The sequence below is a fragment of the Balaenoptera ricei genome, chromosome 2 (assembly GCF_028023285.1).
Source record: "Balaenoptera ricei isolate mBalRic1 chromosome 2, mBalRic1.hap2, whole genome shotgun sequence".
Taxonomy (NCBI): Eukaryota; Metazoa; Chordata; class Mammalia; order Artiodactyla; family Balaenopteridae; genus Balaenoptera; species Balaenoptera ricei.
Window position 1 is genome coordinate 159,022,728 of NC_082640.1, and position 26,035 is coordinate 159,048,762.

At 36.4% G+C, this 26,035-nt stretch overlaps 1 protein-coding gene across 2 annotated transcripts in view; it reads left to right on the forward strand.

Annotated features, from left to right (window-relative positions):
• Nucleotides 1-26,035, forward strand: part of RBM25 (RNA binding motif protein 25) — a 55,709-nt gene extending 29,674 nt beyond the window's left edge. For both annotated transcript variants that reach the window (XM_059914574.1, XM_059914573.1), the window contains 13 exons: nt 1,849-2,034; nt 3,438-3,491; nt 3,732-3,815; nt 7,294-7,580; nt 9,551-9,773; nt 9,883-9,972; nt 12,518-12,591; nt 14,045-14,195; nt 17,478-17,802; nt 18,185-18,459; nt 18,799-18,897; nt 19,922-19,969; nt 23,449-26,035. In XM_059914574.1, the coding sequence (XP_059770557.1) occupies nt 1,849-2,034; nt 3,438-3,491; nt 3,732-3,815; nt 7,294-7,580; nt 9,551-9,773; nt 9,883-9,972; nt 12,518-12,591; nt 14,045-14,195; nt 17,478-17,802; nt 18,185-18,459; nt 18,799-18,897; nt 19,922-19,969; nt 23,449-23,541 (1,989 nt within the window). In that variant the 3' untranslated portion in view covers nt 23,542-26,035. The remainder of the gene's footprint in view (nt 1-1,848; nt 2,035-3,437; nt 3,492-3,731; nt 3,816-7,293; nt 7,581-9,550; nt 9,774-9,882; nt 9,973-12,517; nt 12,592-14,044; nt 14,196-17,477; nt 17,803-18,184; nt 18,460-18,798; nt 18,898-19,921; nt 19,970-23,448) is intronic.

The window sequence follows — 26,035 nt, forward strand, 5'->3', positions numbered from 1 at the left end:
TAAACAATTTAATTACAGTCCTTGGTTAAAGCATCTTGTCTTTATCCCAGATGCCAAGTAGAAAGTTGGTTACAAGAAGATTAGATGAAGAGGCAGGTTTGAGAAAGTAAAGAGTGGTTAGTTTTATAATATCACATTTAATGACTTACGTGAAGGTTGTCTATATCATATCCTTCTCTTACCTTGTATTGTTAAATGCTTAAGGGCAAGTTATTTCTTTTTTTAATTTTGAATTTTTTACCATCTAACATAGTATCTTGCATAGGGTAGGCTCTTAAAAGTTTGTTGAGCAAATTAATTTAAGAAATAAATGCTTGTTGAGTAAGTATCCATTGGAGATAGCTTTTCAGAATGCCAGTTGTTATGAAATCACGGCTAGGTTATATGAAGGAGGTACAAGGTATGAAACTCACCTTGAATAGAGTTGCATGCATTGTGACCAAGAGCCAGCATTTGTCCAGAAGAGCAGGATTCTTGTTTGTATCTGAAACTTTGCACAATATATGTTTACCCAAGTATGTATGTAGTTTTAAGTTACAAAAATTTTTGTACACATACATCTTTATGTTTATCTTGTTGCTTCTTTGTCTTACTTTCCCACCTTTCCAGGTTTTAAGAAGAGTTGAGGGTAATGAAATTATCTAGAGGTCATGCTCTAAATTTTGTCATTTGAACTGGATTAATTCCTTAACTAGGAGCCTTAAAATAAAACAGACAGAAACAAGAAGGATAGTAGGACATTGGAAACCAATAAAAAAAAATTTTTTTTCCCCCCACATCAACACAAGTAACAGTCGACTTCTCTTAAAAAATAATAAAGTCCTGGGAATTCCCTGGTGGTCCAGTGGTTAAGACTGCTTTCACTGCCGAGGGCCTGGGTTCAATCCCTGGTCAGGAAACTAAGATCCCACAAGCCACGTGGCTTGGCCAAAAATACAATAATAATAATAATGATAATAAAGTCCTACAAAGAGTTACTTATTTTTATAATGTTACAATTGCAAGTCATGGGGAGAAAGATGTGCAGTATTTAGAGTCAATTCCTTTTTAGTGTATAATGTATGAGCTTTATAAGTGGTATTCCCACATTGTAGAAAGCAGAGGGGAAAAAAGAAGCCATCATTTCAGCCCCTGACCTTCCTGATGCTTGCATTTTGTTTTATATAGCCATCAAGTGTTTTTTGTTTAACCTACATATGTTTTTGTTTATTTTACTTTTTAAATTTTTTTGAACACTTTATTATATTTGTTTATTTTTGTTTTGTTTTGGCTGTGCCGCACGGCATATGGGATCTTAGTTCCCCGATCAGGGATCAAACCCGCGCTCCCTACAGTGGAAGTGCAGAGTCTTAACCACTGGACCGCCAGGGAAGTCGCTGTTTTTGTTTATTTTAAATGGTGGCTACCATAGTGTACATAAAATAGTATTTTGCTTTTTTCATGTAATAAAGTTTTCAACTTTGAATGAGTTATTCAGTAAACATCATTAGTTTGTGCAGGTATTGAGCAAGACAATCTGAAAAATTGTGAAAGCTTTGCAGATGTGTAGTACGCTAGCCCTATGATTTCGGTCTTTCTGTAGCTGGTTAGGGGTCAGAATGTTAACTATCAAGGGTAGAAAGGAAAAGAAAATCGTAAAGTACCGTGTATCTAAGGAAAAAACAATAAAACAAATGAAGTTTAGTTTTGTGAAGTTAGGAATAAATCCAAATCTGTGTTTAATAGGACTGCAGAGATGTTTGGGAGAAAACATGTTTGTTTTGTGTACTAACTTGTTTTAGAATGATTTTGATTTTCTTGTTTGATTTCCCCCTTCCCTCTCCTGAATCTGCCTTGTTTTTTTTTAAGAATGCCAGGCCAGAAACTGTCACTAATGATGATGAAGAAGCCTTAGATGAAGAAACAAAGAGAAGAGATCAGATGATCAAAGGGGCCATTGAAGTTTTAATACGGGAATACTCCAGCGAGCTCAATGCCCCCTCGCAAGAATCTGACTCTCACCCCAGGAAGAAGAAGAAGGAAAAGAAGGAGGACGTATGTGTTACTGATTTCTGACAACAGAGTCATTCCTACAGTTTACATTTTGTACTGTCACTCTTGTGCTTTCATTATTTCCAACTTCTGAGGGGAAAGTAGAGTGACTAATGTTTATAACAATATAGTGTTAAGGCTAATTTGACTATGTGTTACCAACTAACTTCCTAATTTTTTTTTACCACAACGTTCCTGTTTCGCATGTTTGAAATGCAGTGACATGAAAGCTTGTGCATATTTGTGGATTCATTAAGTAAGAGGGGGAAAAAAAAACCCCCAGACTTGAGTGATGAATAGGAACTGATATTAAGGGGCAAAGTAAGATTTTTTTTTTCCCCTTTTGTCACAAAGGGGTTGGCCTTGTTTTGCCTTACTCCCTTATTATTTTTCTTCTGTCTCTGCTCCAAGCGGGATACCAGGTCTCATTCAGTGAGGATTTTGACCCATTTTCAAGTTTTTAGCCACCTTTCCTTATAAGTCACGTCTCATTTCCTTCCATGGACAGTAATGCTATTGGCCTTATAACTGGAGTACTATGAAAGAGTAGCATGAGATGAAACACTCCTCCCCAGTGTATTGTATCATCACCTACTTTCGTCATCCTAAGCTAATTGAACAGTAGGGAGTCCAGATTGAAAGAACATGTTTGGTTTTCTTATATTCATTTAATTTGGATATACTTAGAGAAATTATAGGGAGTGTTCTTTAAAAATATTGGAAGTGTATTGTATGAATGGGTTGTATATGCCCTGGAAAAGTAGTACTATGAAACATATATTGTGATTTAATATCAAGGGGTAGTTATAGTTCATAGTATTTTGGATTTTATTGCCATATTAGTCCATCTTCAGTTTTCTTCGTGGCCAGGTACATTTTTATTACTTGGCTTGTTCTTCCTCATGGGGCCATAAGAACCTGTCTAGTGAACTGCCAATCATTGGGAATGGTAATTGTTAAGAGTCAGTCAGGTATAGGGTAATTGAGACCTGTAGGGTTTGTTCTTCCTCTTCCCCCATTAATGGCAAAGGAGAAAATAACTTGACATATTTGTTTGATACGGGTTGGGAGGAGAGAATCAAAGAAATTCTGCTCTATGGCAGGAATTATGGGTAAATTTTGTTGTTACGATTGTTTCCTCTGTCTTGGAAGGGATCAAGGAAAAAGCACTGCTAGTGCGAGACCCTCCTTATTCCACTGGTTGGGGGTGTTGGAGGGAGAGGAAGTGGTGGGTCATGGGAGGGGTTATAGAGTGAGTGAAATCTTTTTTATTATCAAGTAATTTGAAATCAAGAAAATGTTACAGAAATCTTGCTTTGCTTACAGTGTAAACATATAGAAAATTGTTTTTCAGAGTAATATGAACTCTTGTTTGTTTGTTTTAATCTTTGTGGATTTTTCCGCAGATTTTTCGCAGGTTTCCAGTGGCCCCACTGATCCCTTATCCACTCATCACTAAGGTTAGTTTACATTATAGGCTTTGGCAATAACTTATGTTTACTGCTAATTGCCAGATTTGTGATTCTTGTCTATCTAACTCTTTAACTTAGATTGTTGGATTTGTTACTACATAAGTTTTTTATTTACTCCTGTCTTTTGTAAAACCTGTACAGAATATCTAACTTTTAATTTCCGTCTATCTGTTTATATCAATGTAGATTGATGGTTTTGCATTCCCACCTGTCCCCCTTGTCTTTTAGGAGGATATAAATGCTATAGAAATGGAAGAAGACAAAAGAGACCTGATATCCCGAGAGATCAGCAAATTCAGAGACACACACAAGGTAGTATTCTTGTTTTTTTCACTTGATACCAATCTAGACTTTTTACAGAATCCAAAGCAAACAGACAAAAAAAGAAAAATCAACCTTACAGTAGAATATAATTTTAAATGCTTTTTATATAGGTTTAATTGATATTTAGATAGAAACAAAGAAACAGAAGACGATTACCATATTAGAGTAGTCCTTGGCATATTGTACGTAGCTTTTTCAGTTACTGACTACTCTGCAGTCATCTCACTTTAATATGAATAAAAGCTAGTTTTATTTTTAGATTTCAACATAAACATCAAGGTCAGATTTAAACTAGATTCAAGGGGGCAGCAGAATAACATACACTGTAGTGTATTTCTGGGGGCAGTTATTTAACTTAATCTTAGGAAAACCTTTTCTTTAGAGCTGAGATTAAAATTTAAGATTATATTTGTATAGATTTGAGCGGGGGAGATTTTAAAAAGTAGGTCAGTGGTTACCAGACTTACCAAATTTTAGATGCATGGAAGAACTGTAAATTCCCATAAAGCTAATCTATTCATTGACCCCCACCATTATGATAGAGATCATATGGTGACTAATGCAAGATGAAACTCTCAGCTTGGAAAGTAACAAGGAATAGGATGTAAGTATGAGCTTCTGTTTTTTATTATATTTATGGATGCCCCCTCAGAAAAATATGCAAAGGGGTAACTGGCTTGGAAATGGGTATTTGTTCATCGTAAATCCCACTCACGAGTTTTGCCTATTGAAAGCTTCTCTCAATGACAGTGCATCTGTGAATGTTCCCTGGTGTTGAAGGTGATGCTTATGGACGGTGAAATGCAAACACTGCGTGAAATGTATTTTGATGTTACAGATAATAAGATGTTACTGGTTCTTTCCTAAGATTGAGTGACCTTTAACTCAGTGAGATGTTAAGTGTTCATTTTTTCTTTTATTTAATCTTACTTTTTCTTATAGCTTTCGAAATCCCACGTTGACAATTAATGCCATCGACTCAGTGCTGTTGAACACATTATTATCATGATGCCGAGCCCTAGCTCACATACACAGGGCCTTTTCAGGAATTAAGTATGTCTAAAAGCACGACTGTAGTTCTCCCAGATTAATTTTGAGAGTTAGAAAGTTAGTCCATGGGAAGTCATTATAGAGTAATGCTTTTGGTTAGGTTCAGTACTCAAAATTTTCTGAGCAAGCTTGAAAATGGTATACAGTGTGTGTGTGGTTTACCCCCTTTTTGTTATTTGTTAAATCGTGTCATGTCATTGGTAAAGTATAAGGAAATCATGTTTTAAAAAATTAATTCAAAAGGTAATTGCTTCAGAGTTTGAGAAGCTGTCAGGCCTTTGACTGCCTTACACGTATTTCACTGTGGGGAGAATGTTTTGAATTTCCAAAATGTGTTTTAAAAATAAAAATCAAAGTGAAAAAGAAAAGCAGTTTTTTTTATTGGGTGGTATGGTTAAAGGGGATATTTGAAACTTCGGTAACAAAAATTGAGCTCAGTGAACCTTTGCATGTTTTGGTGTGAGTTTATTAAATAACCACAGACTGTCAGGGTATCAGCGTGGCAGGGGGCGTCCATTTACAGCACGGACGAGTCTGAAGAGAGAATAAGGTAAGATTTATGATTTTTTTTTTCTGTCCTTTCCTCTTCATTATTTCACTACTTTCTTATGTCTTTTTAGACCACCTCATTTCCTCTTTCTGCAGTCTTTGTCTTAAAAAATATATATGTGTTTGTGTGTATCTATTTACTGCATATATAATCTGATATAATATTTTAGAATTGCATTTAGTATGGACAAGATTCACTCACTTTTTCATTTACTTAGAACTAAACTTCTGAAATGAGTTCTGAAACAAATCATTATTTATATAAGTGGAACTATACATTTAAGAAATAAGTAGTGTAGTGAATAGGCAAGCATAAAACAGTTGAGGGACTCTACAAAAGAAATTATTGGAACAGCTAAAATAATCTGTAAGTATTTATTATCTCAGAAATAAACAAATTTCTTTATAAGTGTATGACACTGAGGTAAGTTTTATGTAGTCTAGCCTCATTTTACAGTACACATTTTTTTATTCCATTATAGTACTGTTTCAAAAATTAGAATTTACCCCTTTCAATAGTTTTCAGTTTCTATCCTCTTTTTGCCATTTCTTTTCTCTTCCCTTTGTAATTTCAATGTATTCAGTATTGGCTTTGCCTACGTTCCATTTTGATATAAGACTGGCACCACAGCTGAATATATTGATTTCTCATGCATTAGTTTTTCTTTCGTAATCTTCTATCAGTTCTCTGATCCATGAGCAAGAGAAGGAGAGTATAACAGGTAAGATTGCTTTTTAAAGTTGTTTTAAATGCTTTACATGACTGAGAAAAGAAAAAAATGCACATTTTATTGTTGTCATTTAAATTTCGGTGACACTAAACATGGAACCAAAGGAAAAATGTTTTGTTTTTGTTTTGTTTTTCCTGTTTGGGGCATTTTTTTTTCTGAGTTTGTGCAGAAGCCGTGTGGTACGCTGGTAATCTTGTCAGGGTACAAACTTGGTCTGAATGTTATTTGGTTTATTTGTGAACGATGTACTTGCTCTTCCTCCCAGAAGCATAGCTTGTAGGCAAGGTTAATCCAGTGTTGGCGATCCATGTCCTAGCACAGCATCTGTAAGTTAATACGCAATCGTTCCTTCCAAGGATGGATTTATCACTGTTCATGTATTTTCATTGTCTTATAGGCATAATGGGCATAAATATGTTGCTTTTAACATTAAGCCAAAAATTAATCTAATTAAATAAAAATATTATGATTATGTACATTTTTGCTTGAAGCGAGTGATTTTCAAACTTTTTGTATTTGGTGGGCTGTCCATCTTGTAATGGTGGGAGTAAATGTTTCCATAGGTGATAGGGCAGATATTGGCTGAATTCAGCTTGTCTTTTGGAGGGTGGGCAAACCAGAGGGCAGAAGATTATTTAGTTGCATTCCAGTGACCTGACTCTCTTCCCCCACCTCCCCTTTAAAACACTCAACTAATAATCGTTAGGTAACGGGAAGTCTGGGGTTATAGTTAGCAGCAGTAGTCCCACTGATTTAAAGAAATTCATAATGGGAAGAATTACATTTTAGCCAAGTGATTGTATTTCTAGAAATTATTATGAACCATCACATTCCTCATGGTCATTTTAGTTATTACATAATCATTGAGTGGTCAGCCACACTTGACACAATCTCCCAGCATCCAAGATTGGAGATTCCTGGTCTGTTTAGAGTGTATGGTTTTGCACGAAATCTATCTAGGCTTGTGATTGCTTCAGTTTTATTTGTTAAGTAAAGCCACAAGTATTTAATAGTAAAGTACCAGTGGTTTGGTTTTTTTTTTTTTCTGTCGTTCCCAATATTGGGCTTTGCGCCGGGAAAAGTCTGAATACTGGAGCTATAGAGTTAACTCTAAAAGTACTTTTATTGGTTTCTAGAAACTGGAAGAAGAGAAAGGCAAAAAGGAAAAAGAAAGACAGGAAATTGAGAAAGAACGGAGAGAAAGAGAGAGGGAGCGTGAAAGGGAACGAGAAAGGCGAGAACGGGAACGAGAAAGGGAAAGAGAACGTGAACGAGAAAAGGAGAAGGAACGGGAGCGGGAACGAGAACGGGATAGGGATCGTGACCGGACAAAAGAGAGAGATCGAGATCGGGATCGAGAGAGAGATCGGGACCGTGATCGAGAAAGGAGCTCAGATCGGAATAAGGATCGCAGTCGATCAAGGTAAGGCTTTATGGAAGTTACTGTGTGCTTGATAGCTTTAATAGAACTGCAGGTTAGTACTCTCTTGGGCCATTTGCATGGATGTGGTGATAGAACTTCCTGAGACACGAAGCATGCCTGGCTTGCTGTCTCACACACATGTAAAATATTGGTTAAGGGCTTCCCTGGTGGTGCAGTGTATAAGAATCTGCCTCCCAGTGCAGGGGACACAGGTTCGATCCCTGGTCCGGGAAGAGCCCACATGCCGCGGAGCAACTAAGCCCGTGCACCACAACTACTGAGCCTGCACTCTAGAGCCCGTGAGCCACAACTACTGAAGCCCGCGTGCCTAGAGCCCGTGCTCCGCAATAAGAGAAGCCACTGCAATGAGAAGCCCGCGCAACGCAATGAAGAGTAGCCCCCACTCACCGCAACTAGAGAAAGCCTGCACACAGCAACGAAGACCCAACACAGCCAAAAGTAAATAAATTAAAAAAAAGAAAATATATTGGTTAAATTAACAATTTTCAACTTTAGTGTTAGTTTCTGTCTGAAGCCAATTTTTATACAGAGCCAGCACACACCAGCCGTCCACCCAGTGTTTTGGATAGACATGATTCCTTGTTCTCTCCCTTGGTCAGTGGGCATTTTCTCTAGTCACTGTTTGATTGAGGTCCCCTCTACTGGGAAATCAGCTCTAGTACCACTGCTTTTAGCTCCTGGTGTCTGTTTGGTCCTATAGCCCGCTGGATGGCCACAACTTAATCTCCCAGGCTCTAAGTTTACTTTTTCTTTATGGCTCCTAGTAATTTATTTCACTTTGGTTTGGTTTTGTTTTATTTAAAATTTTTTCATAATTATATTGAATTCATATGACATATCATCTCAAATTCTTTAGGAATGAGGTAGAGCAAAAGTGAACAAAGGAAGTGGAGAAGGGCGTGAGTAGAAGGAAGCCAGTAGACGAAAGAGAGGAAATCCCACCTTTTTTTTTCCCAGGCTAGTTTTCAAATATACATTACCGTGTTGAGATATTATTCTACCTGATTATAGCTGAAGGGAGGTCCCCCGGTTGCGTTAACTGGAATTCAGTACTCTTATTAATCTTTAGTGGGCACTAAAATCCTTCCCTTCCTTCCTCCACTGGAATAACCATTATTCTCTTGAATAACCACTATTGAGAATTTGACATGTATTAAAATGAGTGGTTTATACTTTTACTACAGTGTACTGTTTCATATCGTATATATACATAAATTTGTATAATTACATCCATGGTATCACAAATCTGCAGTTTGGTTTTATCACTCTGAATTAAATACTTGAGAACTTTTTATTGCTGATAGATGTACAGTTGACCCTTGAACAGTGCCGGGGTTAGGGGTGCCGACCCTCTGTGCAGGCAAAAATTCGAGTATAACTTATAGTTGGCTCTCTGTATACACGGTTTTCCATATCTGCGGTTCTTCGTCCATGGATTCAACCAATTGTGGATTCGACCTACCTCGGATCGTGTAGTACTGTAGTATTTACTATTGAGAAAACTCTGTGTATAAGTGGACCTGCACAATTCAAACTCATGTTGTTCAAGGGTCAACTGTAGTTCTGGTTTACCCATGCAACATGCCAGAATGCTCTTTGCTTCTCACCTTTGCCAATATCTGTATTCCTTGATCACTAGTGAAGTAGACTATCTTGTAACATGTTCGTTGGCCCTTAGTGTTTCTCATATCCAGGTTTTTTTGTTTGTTTTCTGAGATGCTGATAAGCATTAACATTGAGTTTAGAAAGCAGTTCAGAATTTAGGGCCAGGATTATATTCTGTGTCTTTCTGACTTGTATAGAGGAGTTTACAGTTCTGCAGAAACCAAATGCTAAATTCTGGCTAGTGAGTTTGTATATTATTTCATAATATATGTTGTCCTACTTTCTCTTGTGTTTAAACGAAAACACAAAGACTGACAGATTTTTTAAATCTTTTGTTTATGTAGAGAAAAGAGCAGAGATCGTGAAAGGGAACGGGAGAGGGAAAGAGAGAGAGAGAGAGAACGGGAACGAGAAAGAGAACGAGAGCGAGAGAGAGAGCGAGAAAGGGAACGGGAGCGCGAGAGAGAAAAAGACAAGAAGCGGGACCGAGAAGAGGATGAAGAAGATGCATATGAACGAAGAAAACTTGAAAGAAAGCTCCGAGAGAAAGAGGCTGCTTATCAAGAGGTAAATTAAGGGAAAGCTTTTATTCTTAAATCTTGGTACTTAGTAGGTTAGTCAAAAATTTTAGAACCCTTTGTATACATTTTTAAGCTTTGACAATTTCTTTTTTTAGCGCCTTAAGAATTGGGAAATCAGAGAACGAAAGAAAACCCGGGAGTATGAGAAAGAGGCTGAAAGAGAAGAAGAAAGAAGAAGAGAAATGGTAATTTTCTTGGTTAAAAATAAGTGATTTTTCAGATAAAAATCAGATCAAATCTTTACTGTTAAGTAGAAGTGACTTTATAGTTAAAAAGTATGAGCTCCCAGTATAGATAATTTTTATATATTTCAAGTAACTTTGAGACCATTTCAGTACACCAAAATGTTTTTCCCTCCTATTTTTCACGTTTTTGCTCCCTATAAACTAAATTACCATTTGGCATACTGTCAAAGTAAATCTGTCATAGTATAAAATGAGAATTTATAGACCTTTGTTTGATTAAGAATCTGCAATATTTTTGAATTTCAAGAGGCTTTAAGAGGCTTTGATATTCTGTATTAGTGTAGTACATTTGGGTGAAGGAAATAGTCTCATGAGAAGACCTGTTTTTAGAAATCAAAATTATTGACTTCAGTATATAGCACTTATAAATTATTGTTTTTCCTTATGTTACTACATTGTCCTTCCTTTTAACTACATGATAATCATAAAAATGAATGTTGTTTTTTTCATTTACACTGTTTGATAGACTGTAACAGTGAAAGCAATTGGCCAAGGTTGTTACCTAAGTAAAATGACAAAAAGATAATTTATTTTATCATAGTACTTGCTTCAGTATTATGTTCCATATGTTCTATCATTGCCAGAAGTTCATGAAGGTTTCTTTATCTCCAGTTTGGAGATTATTCTTCCAAAAACATTACTGAAGTTAGGAATCTTCTTCAAATAGCTTTCGAACATGAGACATAGAGGGAATTTTTGTAAGTAACCAAAAGAGTGCATGCAGCAACTAGATAGATAATATGGGTTTTCCGGATGGTAGGTCTTCTAAGGTCCTACAGTTATTTAAAATAATTTGATTTCCCTGGATTGTAGCTCCCATTCTAGAATTTCTTCTTAAACCCTAGGTTAGAAAATAGAGAATGATATAGTAAGAGACATAATTATTTGAAGAAGTGATTCCGCTTCCTGCAAGCAAATCTGAAACCTGTTTTTCTAGAGAAAAATTTCCTATTAGTTTTTTGTTTGGGAGCTTAAAAAAATATCCAGTTAGAAAAGCAGTTACTTGCTCATTAAAAAATGTTCAAGTAACAGAAGTGTATAGTGTAAAAAGTCACCTCATGAAAGGTGACTGTTAATATTTTAGTATGTACATTATGGGCCTTCCTGTGTGTGTGTGTGTGTGTGTGTGTATATGTATTTATTTGGCTGCATAGGTTTTCGTTGCTGCATGCGGGCTTTCTCTAGTTTGTCGAGCGGGGACTACTCTTTGCTGTGGTGCACAGGCTTCTCATTGGGGTGGCTTCTCTTGTTGTGGAGCACGGGCTCTAGGCACATGGGCTTCAGTAGTTGCGGCATGTGGGCTCGGTAGTTGCGGCTCATGGGCTCTAGAGCGCAGGCTCAGTAGTTGTGGCGCACAGGCTTAGTTGCTCCGCGGCACGTGGGATCTTCGCGGACCAGGGTTCGAACCTGTGTCCCCTATATTGGCAGGCAGGTTCTTAACCACTGCCCCACCAGGGAAGTCCCCTGTGTTTTATTTAGATATTTGTAAATATTGTCATCACTACCTGACAATCTACTTGAATGCATTTGACAAATTTTGTGCTAGGTATTGGGTGTACAAGAATAACTAATGCTTCAAACTCTTAAACAGTTGGGTAGTATTGTCAGAGAGATGAAGTAGTTGATGTATTTTGTGTGTGTGAGAGTGTTTAAGGTATGATAATGGTGTGTTCACAGTTTTTTGGGAGTGAAGTACAGAGAAAGTGATTAGTTTTGTCTGGAGGAAGGAGTTGGTCATGGATAGATGGTTACATTGGGGAAGTCTTTAGAGAGGTGTAACATTTGAACTGGATGGAATGTGTTAATATTTTACTGTAGTCAGAAACCTACATCTGCTTTGTATATAATATTGTTGGTATAGTAGAGATGTAGATTATAAATACTTATTTTAAAGTATTTCTTATGTCTGTATATAATGGTTAGATATAATTTCTGTGAAATGTAATAGTTGTTGTATTTAAAATTCCAAAAATAGGAGAGATTCATGTACTTTCATGGTTTGTGTACTCAAAGTTAGGCAGGCATTATTACCTTTGGATTGATGCATAAACGTGATTTAAATTTTTAATCCTGCAATTCATAAAAACTACTTGTACCATCATCTACCTATAAACGAAATGTAAAATATTTTTGTCCGGTTAACAGATTCAATAAGATAACTTTCAGTTTTCTTTCTTGGTGTGCTTAGGTTTGATTAGAAAAAAATTACTGTACTTTGAAGCTTATCTTCAGAGAGAAAATTTATTGTAGCGTACCATCAGTATATGTGGCTTTCATTTCATGGATAAGTCCTAAATCTGACTTGCTTTTAAGAGTAAAAGATTTAAAAAATCTAATGTTATTTACATTTAATATATGAAGTTTATGAGAATGAAAAAGTTCAAGTGGTATGGATAAGAAAAATCTGTTCCCAATAAAGGGGTAGGGGGTAATCTAAATTACTTCTATGTTAATTTTGCACACTTCGTCCTTCATTTCCTCAAAGGCAAAAGAAGCTAAACGACTAAAAGAATTCTTAGAAGATTATGATGATGATAGAGATGATCCCAAATATTACAGGTAAAGAAGCCTTGCTTTATGAACTCATACTGTCAGCTTTTTATTAGCTGTATTTTCTCTTGTCTACAAGAGAGTGCAAGTTCACTCAGTGGAATAAGAAAGAAATCTTTGAATTCATCTTGTAATTATCCCCATAGTTGATAATGCTGTTTTCCGGGGGTCCGGGCCTGTTAGAAAAGAATTGATAACTCTATGCACCTTCTTTGGAGGAAGGTTCATAATAGTATTGTGACAAATTAACTTTTCTTCCTGTGTTTTATTTTTTATTTATTTATTTATTAAAATGTGTGTTTGTTTATTTATTTTGACTGCACTGGGTCTTAGTTGCAGCATGCAGAATCTTTAGTTGCAGCATGCGGGCTCTTAATTGCTGCATGCATGCGGGATCTAGTTCCCCAACCAGGGATCGAACCCCGGCCCCCTGCAGTGGGAGTGCGGAGTCTTACCCTCTGGACCACCAGGGAAGTCCCTCATGTGTTTTAAAGAACTTCAATTTTTATAGCAAATTATAACTTACCTTTATGACTATCTAAGGTGGCCTAGAGATTTTTGTCTTCAAGGATTTCTAGAGTGCTACATAGTAACCTGAACACCCTCCCACCCTCCTTCACCCAATTGCTATACTATTATGAAGTGAGAGTTATGAAGCCTGCATTTCCTGATATCTGTTCCCGTGGCATTTCTAAACTGCTCTCATTCTTCTAACATTTATGGCACTATGGTAAAATTGTTTGGTTTCTTCTGCTCCCTCCACTCCAAACTATAATTTCCCTAAGGTTATGAACCATATTTTGATTTTTTTCTTATGTGCATGGCATGATACAGGCATGTAGTGAATGCATTTAATATATATAATTTAATACACTGTAGCTGAAATAATCAAAACATTGGATTAACACCTTAAATTGAATGAATGCCAAGGATTTGACTTTGTAGAAAATGCAAAGTAAAATTGTTGAATCATAGATTAGCAGTACATTATTTCAACATTCTGAGATATAATAAAGTGCTAAATAGAACCTGTGCTTTTTCCACAAGGAAAGGAGTTGATTTAAATTGAAGGTACAAAACTAATATTTGGGATATTACTACTCCTTGTATTAATTTTTCACAACTTGGCCTCCAAGACAACACAGATTACCTGTTAGTTTCCCTGTGGGATAGGTATAAAATGAGAGCATTCTTCCCTCTGAAAGCTACTTTTTTACTTGTAGATACTCATTTAGAATGACTTAAGAATGAGGCATGGTGATATGTGACAAGACAGTGCTGACTTAGTAAACATTAACATGCAGAGAGCACACTGTCTTGGGTGTTCTACAGATACAGAGCATTAAGACAGTCTTCAGTCTCTTAGCATGCAGCTGTTAGTATGGAAAGAACTTGCTTTTGGAGACATGATGTGCAGTAGTTTAGACCTGAGTATTAAATAAGGCCTGATTTACTTTTGCAGAGGAAGCGCTCTTCAGAAAAGGTTGCGTGATAGGGAAAAGGAAATGGAAGCGGATGAACGGGATAGGAAGAGAGAGAAGGAAGAGCTAGAGGAAATCAGGCAGCGCCTTCTGGCAGAAGGGCACCCGGATCCAGATGCAGAGCTCCAGAGGGTAAGATACTATTACATCCATGACCATATTCTTTTAAGACTATCATGTCATCTTAAGCCAGCCAACTATGATATAGTTTAGTTTATAAGGGAAATGTTTACACTCCATGTGTCTTGCTATTTTGGGGGAGGATATTAGTATTTTTTCTTTATTTTATTATGTAAGTCATCAATATTAGTTGATTTACAGCTTTATTTTCAACATCTTCTATATGTCTTACTCCTTTATTTCTGTGAAGTATTACTTATTAAGTGAATGTCTTTTAATGTAACTTTGCTAGAAACTGTCCTTCCTATATGTGCTCTGACACTTAATGACTTTTGTAGTTTGAATTTTCTCATTACCACCCTAAATATTTTATTTCCAAAATAAAGATGTTTTCATGAGCGACTTGTCATTTAAAAATGAAAAAGACTGTGTCGTAGGACATGGCATACCCATTCTTGCTTTTAAGAATAGTGTCATGTTAGAAAAGTTTTTAGTTCTTAGTGTATCACAGATCTTGATACTATAAATTCTTCATATCAACTTTAAAAAATCTGTTATATGCTATTAACAGGAACCACGTCTTCTTACATGTCCCTTTTATTTTTCAAAATGAAATAGTGTTATTTTTTTCTGTTAAGTACTTACATGAGTAAATAGAAAGTTCAGACAACATAGAACACAGTAATGAAGAAATTAAAAACTGGCTGATTTCTTATAACCCCCCTCACACATAAATTTTATAAGTGGGAATATTGTTACGTGTGCTTTTTTTCTAATGTGCTCTTTTTTCATTTTTAGATTTTTATTGAAGTATAGTTGACGTACAGTATTATATTAGTTTCAAGTGTACAACAGTGATTTGACATGTGTATACATTATGAATTGATCACCACGATAAGTCTAGTGACCATCTGTCACCATACCAAGTTATTATAACAATATTGACTATATTCCCTAGGCTGTATGTTACATTCCCCATGAGTTATTTTATGACTGGAAGTTTATACCTCTTAATCCCCTTCACGTTTTTGCCCTACCCCCCATTCTGCTCCCCTCTGGTGACCACCAGCTTGTTCTCTGTATCTATGAATCTCTTTCTGTTTTGTTTTGTTTTCTAATGTGCTTTTACTTCAGGTATGATCTTCCACCAAGAATTTCTCCAGTTTATAGTCCAGGTGTCTTTTTTTCATCATCATGGTGGTATTGTCAGTGTTTTAAATCCTTGCCATTATAACATTTAGGTTGGGGAATATTACTATGTTTTAATTCTCTGATTACCAGTGGGTTTGAATGCCTTGCAGATGGTTTAATGGTCATTGTACTTCCTTTGTGAGTTGATAAATGGTGTTATGCACAGATTTTAAATTTTTGTGTAGTTCAGGATACGTTATTTTTACTTTTGTTTTTCCTATGTTTGTTTCATGCTCAGAAAACTTGCTGATGTATTCATCCCAGTTTATAATGCTTTTATGATGATTATTTTTTATTATATTTTGTAATTTCAGGGGGAGTGTTCATTTTGGTTTAGGACTTTGACTTCAGAGTTCTCCCTCCCGCCACTTCTTCCTTTTCCTGTTTGTGAATACAGAAGTGACTACCACCTTCAGCCATTACCAAGAAATAAAAAATGATTATCTATGACCAGGCTGAGGATTTGAGTTGCCTCTTGTGTATTGTGTATACTATTGGGTTCTATTGGGTTGGCCAAAAAGTGCCTTTGGTTTTTAAGTAAAAATAAAAGACACATTTTTCATTTTCACCAAGAACTTTACTGAGCAACGTATTCACCCTTTTGTTCGACCTACCTTCTGCCATTTTTCAGGCAACTTCATAATTCCATCTTCCTGAAACTTTTTATCTTTTTGAGCAAAGAACTGTTCCAGGTGCCTTTTACAGTCTTCCAGGGAATTGAAATTTTTTCCATTAAGAGAATTTTGTAAAGACCGAAATAAATGGAAATCCGAAGGTGCAATATCTGGTGAATACGGGGAATGAATCAGAACTTCCCAGCCAAGCTGTAAGAGTTTTTGCCTGGTCATGAAAGAAACATGCAGTCTTGTGTTATCCTGATGGAAGATTATGCATTTTCTGTTGACTAATTTTGGACTCTTTTCGTCGAGTGCTGCTTTCAGTTGGTCTAATTGGGAGCAGTACTTGTTGGAATTAATCATTTGATTTTCTGGAAGGAGCTCATATAATAGAGGGCTCCCAATCCCACCATATATACAACATCACCTTCTTTGGATGAAGACTGGCCTTTGGTGTGGTTGGTGGTTGTATATTTTGCTTGGCCCACGAACTCTTCCGTTCCACATTATTGTACAGTATCCACTTTTCATCACCCATCACAATATGCTTTAGAAATGGAACATTGTCGTTACGTTTAAGGAGAGAATCGCATGCAGAAACACGGTTAAGTTTTTTTCGCTTAACTTACGTGGAACCCAAACATCAAAGCGATTCACATAACCAAGCTGGTGCAAATGATTTTCAACGCTTGATTTGGATATTTTGAGTATGTTGGCTATCTCCTGCGTGGTACAACGTTGATTGTTCTCAATGTCTCGATTTGATCGCTATCAACTTGAACTGGTCTACCCAACCATGGAGCATCCTCCAGCGAGAAATCTCCAGCATGAAACTTTGCAAACCACTTTTGACATGTTCGATCAGTCACAGCACCTTCTCCATACACGGAACAAATCTTTTTTTGCATTTCAGTTGCGTTTTAACCTTTCTTGAAGTAATAAAGAGTAATATGCCAAAAATGTTGTTTTTTTCTTCCATCTTCAATATTAAAATGGCTACACAAAAATTCACCAATTTTGATGTCTTTTTTTTAAATGCACGCTGATATGACAGCTGTCACATACAGCCTAACAAAATTGTTTTGAATGAAGTTAAAGACAACTAAGTGCTACTAGAGCCAAAAAAAACCGAGTGAACCTTTTGGCCAACCCAATAAAATAAAATTTCTGATTATAATTTCTTTAATAAAGATATAAAAACATACTTTTTCATTTTGAATTAGCCAACTATTAGCAATTACCTTTGTTATCTCTGAAGAGTGTATACAAGCCACTGAAGAATGGTAATATATGTGAAATACTAAAAAAACATTTTGCAGAGTACCTAATATATTCTATAGATTTACTTCTGATTATAGGAGGCAATGTATTGTTATTCCTAAGGAAAAAGAAAAATAGAGATTTTGTGAAAGATAAAACATAGAGCTGGTTGAATTGAAGATAGTTGGGGTCTGTTTCAGTTGACCAGGTTATTTTCTGGTTTTAGATGGAACAAGAGGCTGAGAGGCGCAGACAACCACAAATAAAGCAAGAACCAGAATCAGAGGAAGAGGAAGAAGAAAAGCAAGAAAAAGAAGAAAAACGAGAGGAACCCATGGAAGAGGAAGAAGAGCCAGAGCAAAAGCCCTGTCTCAAACCAACTCTGAGGCCCATCAGTTCTGCCCCATCTGTTTCCTCTGCCAGTGGCAATGCAACTCCCAACACTCCTGGAGATGAGTCTCCCTGTGGTATTATTATTCCTCATGAAAATTCACCAGATCAACAACAACCTGAGGAGCATAGGCCAAAAATAGGACTAAGTCTTAAACTGGGTATGTTAGCATTTCCTTCCTTCCTTTTTTCCTCCTTTCCCCCTCTACTCACCACAACTACATAAATTTTGCCTTAAGGAAAAAATAAGTATGTACTGCTTGGTAGGTAGTTAGAAAACTGGTTAAAAAAAAAATGCCTTTCTAGCTCATGATAGTTTTCATAGTTCTACTAGTGCTCCTGTATCTGCAGCTGCCTTGAGTTCTGAGAGGAAGTGAAAAGTTAAATTTTCTAGCACTTGTGAGTAGTGAGTTATTTTTTACAGCTGGGATCTTTCTCTGAGAATTGTGGAGGTATATTTACACTGCTTTTTAGGCATGGTGGGTTGTAAAATGTAACATTTGAAAATTAAGTCATTGTGCTAATACAGTGTTTTTACTATAGGTGCTTCCAATAGTCCTGGTCAGCCTAATTCTGTGAAGAGAAAGAAACTCCCTGTAGATAGTGTCTTTAACAAATTTGAGGATGAAGACAGCGATGATGTACCCCGAAAAAGGAAACTGGTTCCCTTGGATTATGGTGAAGATGATAAAAATGCTGCCAAAGGCACTGTGAACACTGAAGAAAAGCGCAAACACATTAAGAGTCTCATTGAAAAAATCCCTACAGCCAAACCTGAGCTCTTTGCTTATCCCCTGGATTGGTCTATTGTGGATTCTGTGAGTAGCAAATTGTATTTCATTATTTTATTGCAAGTTTTTGGTTTTGACTATAGCACACAAACTCAGTTCATTCCGTTTATGACAAATAGGGGTGATAAGGTGGCTAGAATCTTGACATGGTCAACAATAATAGATTATTGTGGAAATTCTTAGTGGTACCTGAGGTCTTCATAAATTAGAAGCAAATAATTTTGTCTTGATACACATCTGTCTTAGTTCAACTTGTTAATGATCATACTGTATTTTAGCCTTAAGAAAAATTATGAAGTTATATAGGTTTTTTAAGTAAATGTAATAAAAAGCTCTTCAATTTAGTAACCATGCTTTATTTTATAGATATTGATGGAACGACGAATTAGACCATGGATTAATAAAAAAATCATAGAATACATAGGTGAAGAAGAAGCTACATTAGTTGATTTTGTTTGTTCTAAGGTTAGTCTTTTACTCTTTCCCCAACATTTGTCATATACTTCAAAATGTTAGAGACTTTCTAAATTGAAAATTTTTACAGGGCCAAGTCAGTGATAATTTAGTTTTAATTACAAGAGTCATGGCTACTTAAGTGAACCCCTCTATACTATTTCAGACCCCACGCTGCATGCTTTCATTTCAGAGGGTCAGAGAGGACAGAATTGCTGGCTGCTGCCAATTTTGCTCTCTCCCTGCCCCTGAGAATGCCTTGCCACCCCCTTCTTATCTTAATGGTTAGAATGTTGCTGAAGTACAGTTGAGGTTTTGTGGAGACAGCCAATAGCTTGTCTCAATTCTTTGTCAGTCATCCATCCTTTGGAAAAGAAAGTAGTGCCCTTCATAGCATAATAGTGGTGTTAACTGACTGATTACTGTGTGCCAGGCTTCTTTCCTGGGAGGTACGGTGTTAAGCATTTTACAAAACTTCATCTTCTTCAAACCTCCCAACAACCTTAGGAAGTGGAAGTTACTAACGGTATCCCCATTCAATACATGAAGAAATTGAAGCTTAGGGAGAGATCATGTCTTGACCATGGTTACATGATAAGTAGCCTGTAGAACTCATGCTCTTAATCACCAAGGTATACCACGTCCTTTCATTGTCCCCTGAAGGCAAAGTATTTCTATAAAGGAATAGCTAATTGCATTTTAAGGAAATGGTATTTTTCTAACAGTACTGCTCTTTTAACATTAAGCATAGCTAATTTAAGTGACCCTTTCCACTTGTCATTACTGTAGCATAAACACTTATAAGTCTGGATTTGAATTAGAAGACAAATAATGTGATGATTAAGATCCCAGGTTTTAGTGTCAGACTTTTATTGAAAAGAGGGAGATTCTGGGAATTAAGAAATTTATAGAAAGGTTCTAAAGTCACAAGAAATTCTAATACTAGTTTGAGGGTACCTTAAAAATTTTTTTTTTTTTACTGTATTGCTAATGTTTTATTTATTTTCAAAGTGACAGTTATTTTTTTTTCTCTTAGGTTATGGCTCATAGTTCACCTCAGAGCATTTTAGATGATGTTGCCATGGTAAGTTAGAAATTTACTGTTGTTAATATTTTAATTACACAGGGAGATCAGCTCAGTGCTTTGTCACGACCTAGAGGGATGGGATAGGGAGGGTGGGAGGGAGGTTCAAGAGGGAGGGGGTATGGGGATATATGTATACATATAGCTGATTCACTTTGCTGTACAGCAGAAACTAACACAACATTGTAAAGCATTTATACTCCAATAAAGATGTGAAAAAAATTTTTAAGTTAATATCAGTGTGAACAAGCTAACTTCTCTGAATTTGATTGAATTTCTCCCTGTGTTGGTTCCAGAATCTTTATGGGCCTGAATTAAAATTTGAACATGCATTAAGAGGTTAAAGGCGTTCATAGTAGGATATTATTAGACAACAATAGAGTTAGGGTTTTTTTTATCATTCTCTCCCCTCCCCTGTTTTTGGTGTTTGTGTGTATAAATAGAAATTCTGAATCTATTCATAAATTTAGAGACCATTTATTAAGTGTTTACTGGGTAGAGCAATGTGCTAGAAGCACAGAAAGGTGGAATATCTGCCCTTAAAGAACCAGCAGGGAAACAGGTGTACCAATATTGATACTGTAATATCCTTATTATAATGGGGATATATAAAAATGATCATGGGAGCAGAGGAGCTAGAGTAGTTAGGTGTTGAGGGCAGTTAGGGAAACCATCACAGGAATTACCATGTAAACTGAGACTTGAAGATTGTATTACTCTTTTGTCACTTGGGCCAGGTGTCTGTTGGGTTGGCAGTAGTTAAACATCAAATCCCAAATTGCATTTAATTTGGATATTAGAGTTAGTGGTTGTGGTTGCATTGATTTTGTGAGAAAAGAAAGGAGAAAGAGAATTGATGATAAAGGTGAGAGAGTGATTGAATGGACTGTGAACTCCAGTCTAGGAAGAAAAGGAAATAAGGTCAGAACAGAGTTGGTGGTCTGAATGAATCAAGGACTGGTGGTTCCAGTGAAGCTGTGGGAGATGTGTTTGAACGAAATAACTGGAAAGAGAGGTTTAGTTAGAGAGTAGAATGTTTAAGAATACAATTGGTAAATTAATCCAGATGATGGCAAGGTGCAAAGTATGGCCATGGGAGTTTATGGGGCAGAGTTGATGTCATTGTTTAGAATATCAATGAACTTTAAGCTGGGTTATAACACACAGAAATAGAAATTACTGTGTGTTGGGACTGGGATTGGAGAGAAATACAAGAACCAGCTGCCAGAGCACTCACTTAATGTGGATGAAAGACTAGATATTTACTAGACAGCTGCTGTTGGAGTGAACCGGTGGTGTAATGAGATCTCCCGAACCTCAGTGGAGTTATTGTTTACGAGGAGAGAAACAATGAAGATCCAGCAGCTTCCCCTCTTGTGGAGACTAAAGCTTTGAAAGTGAGGAACTTTCTCAGAAGGCCACAGGGGTGTCAGGGTCTTTAGGGGGCGTACCACATTTTCAGGTAAGGTAAGGAGATGAAAAGTCTAATTAAAGAAGTTGGGGATGGTTAGCATAAAGTGGAATAGGGTCTAAAGGGCAGAGTGGGAAAGTAGCAACGGGAAGAAGAGTCAGAGAGGAAGAAGAAACGTCAAGCATGATGTGAGATGATAGGTGACCAGAGAAACTTTCATTTTGAGCTGCAATTAAAGTTGTCAGGGAGTGGCATAGGAGGGTGCCTAACTAAAAGGAGCTCTAAGGTCAAGATGTTATGTGTCCAAGCACTATATGATGTCTAAAGCCAGATGACATTAGTTTTCTGCTGCCTAGCTAGCCTAATGCATCTGTTGTCTAAAATTCCTGAAAAACCGTTTGTGAAAAGTTTGATGCCATAATGCTGAGCCTCAGATGAGAGGAGAAATGTGAATAGATCCCAGTCCTTAGGGATACAATCTGAACTTCTTTGACCTTCCAGCCTCTTCACAAAGTTATTCTTGGGTGAAGAGAGGGTTTTGTAGTTAGGCCTGAGTTAAGGAATTAAAAAAAAAAATCAGGGAATTCCTGGCAGTCCAGTGGTTAGGACTCTACACTTTCACTGCCAAGGGCCCAGGTTCAATCCCTGGTCGGGGAACTGAGATCCCACAAGCCATACGGCCAAAAAAAAAAAAAAAATCAGTGTTCTGGTTTGTGGCCTTGGCAGAGGTATAATCACTGTTGGTGTAGATGTCATGTGTCACTATTAATCTGTTTTGATCTGTTGAAATAGTTTGATATTTAGAGTATAATTAAACTCTACCGCTTATTCGCTTATATTGTTTTTGATTATTTTCTGGCTCATTGTTGATCAGAGTGGGAGGAAACCAACTGAGCTAGTGTTGTCAGCCAGTTCTGGTAATAGCTCATGGACCCTCTAAATATTTCTTGAATAAATGAGATTGAAATTTTAGCTCCAGTAGTATTTTGCTCTTATTAGAAATCTGACTTTTTCAAACTGTACCTTTCCTCATTTTATGTAAGTTAATAAACTTTGGTGGCATTTTTGTACCTGGGTTCAATTCCTCATTAATTAGTGTTGCAGTGTAGTTCATTTTTTTTTGGCTGCGGGATCTTAGTTCCCTGACCAGGGATTGAATCTGCGCCCTTGGCAGTGAGAACATGGAGTCCTAACCACTGGACCACAAGGGAATTCCCACAGCATAGTTTTTTTTTCAACTGTGGGTTAAGTCTGGCTCATAGATATCTTATTTAAGTTCTTTATTTGTCACCACTGAGAAATGTAAGGAAATTTCTCAGGAAAATCCATTTCTGGCTTGTCTTAGGTACTTACTGATTGTACTAATAAGCACTCTTCAAAGCACTTGGTACATATCAACTATTTTAATTCCCACAGTAGAAGACTCCAGAGTCTTGGCAGCATTAGGCCAGATGCCATTATGACTGTGGTACCCTGGAACTCAGTCATTGCTGCCTTCTGTAGAAGGAAGCATGCTATTCCAGTTTACCGCACAGCAGCCCTGGTGTAGAGTGCCACATATGTGTGGGTGATGAGGGCAGGAGTAGTGCAGTGGTGAGGACATGATGCAACTAACTCATAGGTAGATAGAAAAAATAACTTGATTTGCCAAGGAGAAAAAGACCTTTTATTTATTCAGTAGTCTTGTGTCCCTTGTGATGATAGTGTTCACTCTGTTTACTCTATCTCAGATACTATATTAAAATGCTATACATATATTCTCATTTAATATTTCAGTGTCACTTATGTAATAAGTGCTCAATAAATGTTAAGATTGTGAGGTTCTTGGGGAGGGGTAAATGAGATACTCTGTATTAAGTATTATGTAGTTATATAACCAGTTTTGTCTAAATTACTATGTTCTTTATAACAAACATTTGCTTTCCTCAGGAAGTAGTTTTTCAAGACATGTATAAATAAATGCTTGTTGGTAGATAAAAGCCTTTTTTATTCCAGTCACCTTGTTGGGAGATGCTTATGATTGCTTCTCTTACGTGTGTAACTGTTTTTTGTCTTCTTCCTTTTCTAGGTACTTGATGAAGAAGCAGAAGTTTTTATAGTCAAGATGTGGAGATTATTGATATATGAAACAGAAGCCAAGAAAATTGGTCTTGTGAAGTAAAATTCTTTTTACATTTAGAGTTCCATTTCAGATTTCTTCTTTCCCACCCTTCAAAGGACTTTAAATTTTTTTTTTTTGTCTTCAAAGACGTTTGTGAGATCTGTAATTTTTTTTTAATGTAGAAAATGTGAATTTTTTTGTCCTCTAATTTGTTAATGCCATGTGTACTCCCTTGGTTGTAAAGACATCTGAATCCTACCATGGTTCTCTTTATACTCACCAGGTACAAATTACTGGTATGTTTTATAAGCCGCAGCTACTGTACACAGCCTGATATAATTTTGTTCTGCTGATTTGTTCCTTGTAAATATTAAAATGACTCCCCAATTCTTTTGCAGAATTGCACTTAATATTGAACTGTACTGTATAGGCACCAACATGAACGATTTTAAATTGAAAGAATACCAGTCATACCTATTACCCTTACCCCCTTGATCAAAAATGGCAGGCCCTCATGATGGCATGGAATTTAAAATTAGAGTGCGAAAAGTAGCAGACAATCCATTCCTACTGTATCTCTGTATGAATGTGTTTGTGTGAATGTATGTATAAAAGTCTTACTTTTCCCTGATTTGCTTTGGAAGTTTCCCTGAAACATTTCCTAATTGAAGACTAGAATTGTAAAGGAAACATGGTATTGTGCCAACCCAAATGTCTGGGATAATTAGGTTATTAGTCTCCCGGAGTATGGTATTCTCTTGTGGCAAGCAACAGTCTGTTGAACGGAATGGGTTTTTCTGTTGAAAGCTGGCTGCGTCAGCCTCTCTTTTAAGGGAGAGTGAGTCACAGTGGTTTTCCCCCCTGATTTCATTGTTCAGGTATGAGGCAGATCCTTAGATTCTGGAGAGCTTTATTTAATGCATTTTTTGCACTAATTGGTCCTTGGTTTAATTTTGTACCCCTTTGTTTAAAAAAAAAAAAGCTTAAGTGAAAAAAATCTTTTTTAAAAATAAGCAAAAGATAAAATTAGGCAATTTTACAGACTAGGAATGTTTGGCAAAATACAATAGGAATTTAGCATGGCAATTTACGAAGTTTACATCTTACTTCTGAGGATAAAGTAAATCGTTTAAAGCAGTTACCACTAGTTTTTTGTTTTGTAAAGGGTTTCTATCTTGTGTGTGTATATGCAGGCACACACCTTGTTTACCTCTGCTCATCAAAGTTTAAAAACATACTGATGGTGTTCTTAGAGACATACATGGGGCTTTCTTTACTGTAGATCAGAAATTCACCAGGGAGCAAAATTGCCTGAAAATGTAACAAGTTTTAAATAGTTCTTAACAGAAATTAGGTGCAGCTATTCCTGTGTCTGAGTATTTATTTTTAAAAAAGATTGGGCAGGGGAGGGGGTGTTAAAAACATAAAAAGCATAACTGAGCTTGAGTTACTAGATTTTTTTTAATCTTAAGAGGACATTTGAAAACACTGTTCTTAACATTGGACCATGACATGGTTCCATTATGTAAATATTTCAAATATTAAAAATGTATATATTTGATCTTGGGGACTCATTCTTTCAGAGTCTTGTTAAATAAATGGCATCATGTTGTAATTATGCGGTGCATACTAGAAACTAAACTTGAAAATATGGGCTGAATTTTTGACGGACTCGATTTTTGAGTATTAGTAACTAAAGGTCAGAGAGGCCGTTTGCCTTATTTTGGATTAATCTAGACATCTGTGGAGATATTCCCTCCTTTAGTGTTATAATATTTTAAATTGTGGTTTCTGAAGGGAAAATTTTAGAAACATGCTCCTTGCCATTTACAAATTCTTTTACTAGCCTTTTCTCAGATTGACCCCCAGCATAACTCCCTGTTCAAGCAGTTTATTATGGCTCTCTATCTTCTCTTACCATATTATTGCTTCTAAGGCATCATATTAGGTTGTTTTTATTTAGCCAGCATTAGCATGGAAGTTTATTCAGGTAGATTTAATTTTCCTTGCTTTGGTCTCTTCTGCTCTTTCAATTACATTTACCTTAAAAGGGCCCTTGTGTGAAACCCTTGGGGGCACATACCATATACTGCGTAACACTTCCAGTGAGATTTGTGTCAGGATCCCAAATTTATACATTAACATTTCTGCAGCAGAACAGGAATGATCACAGTCAGTGGGTTAAAGACCACTACATTAATAGCTTAATGTCAGTTCAAGTCAGGTTTTGCCACAAAGGTTAAACTTCAGGGTTTTCAGAGTTCTTATTTTTCAGGTTTGTATATAAAGAACTGGACATGTATAAGCTGGCATATTGTAGTGTCAGGAAGAATACACATAAGAAAATTTTTACTAAATTGCTTGAACTTTCTGGGTTGTCTTTACCATTTGTCCATAGGTTTATTTCAACTTGGAAACCTTAGTTCATCCATATTGCCCATTCAGGTTGTTACAAAATTAGATGAAAGTCTTGACAACCATTCTTGATGTGGCAGTTAGGAAACCAATGTGCTTTTTCCTCATTTGACCCTGTAAATAAAATAATTTTAAATGT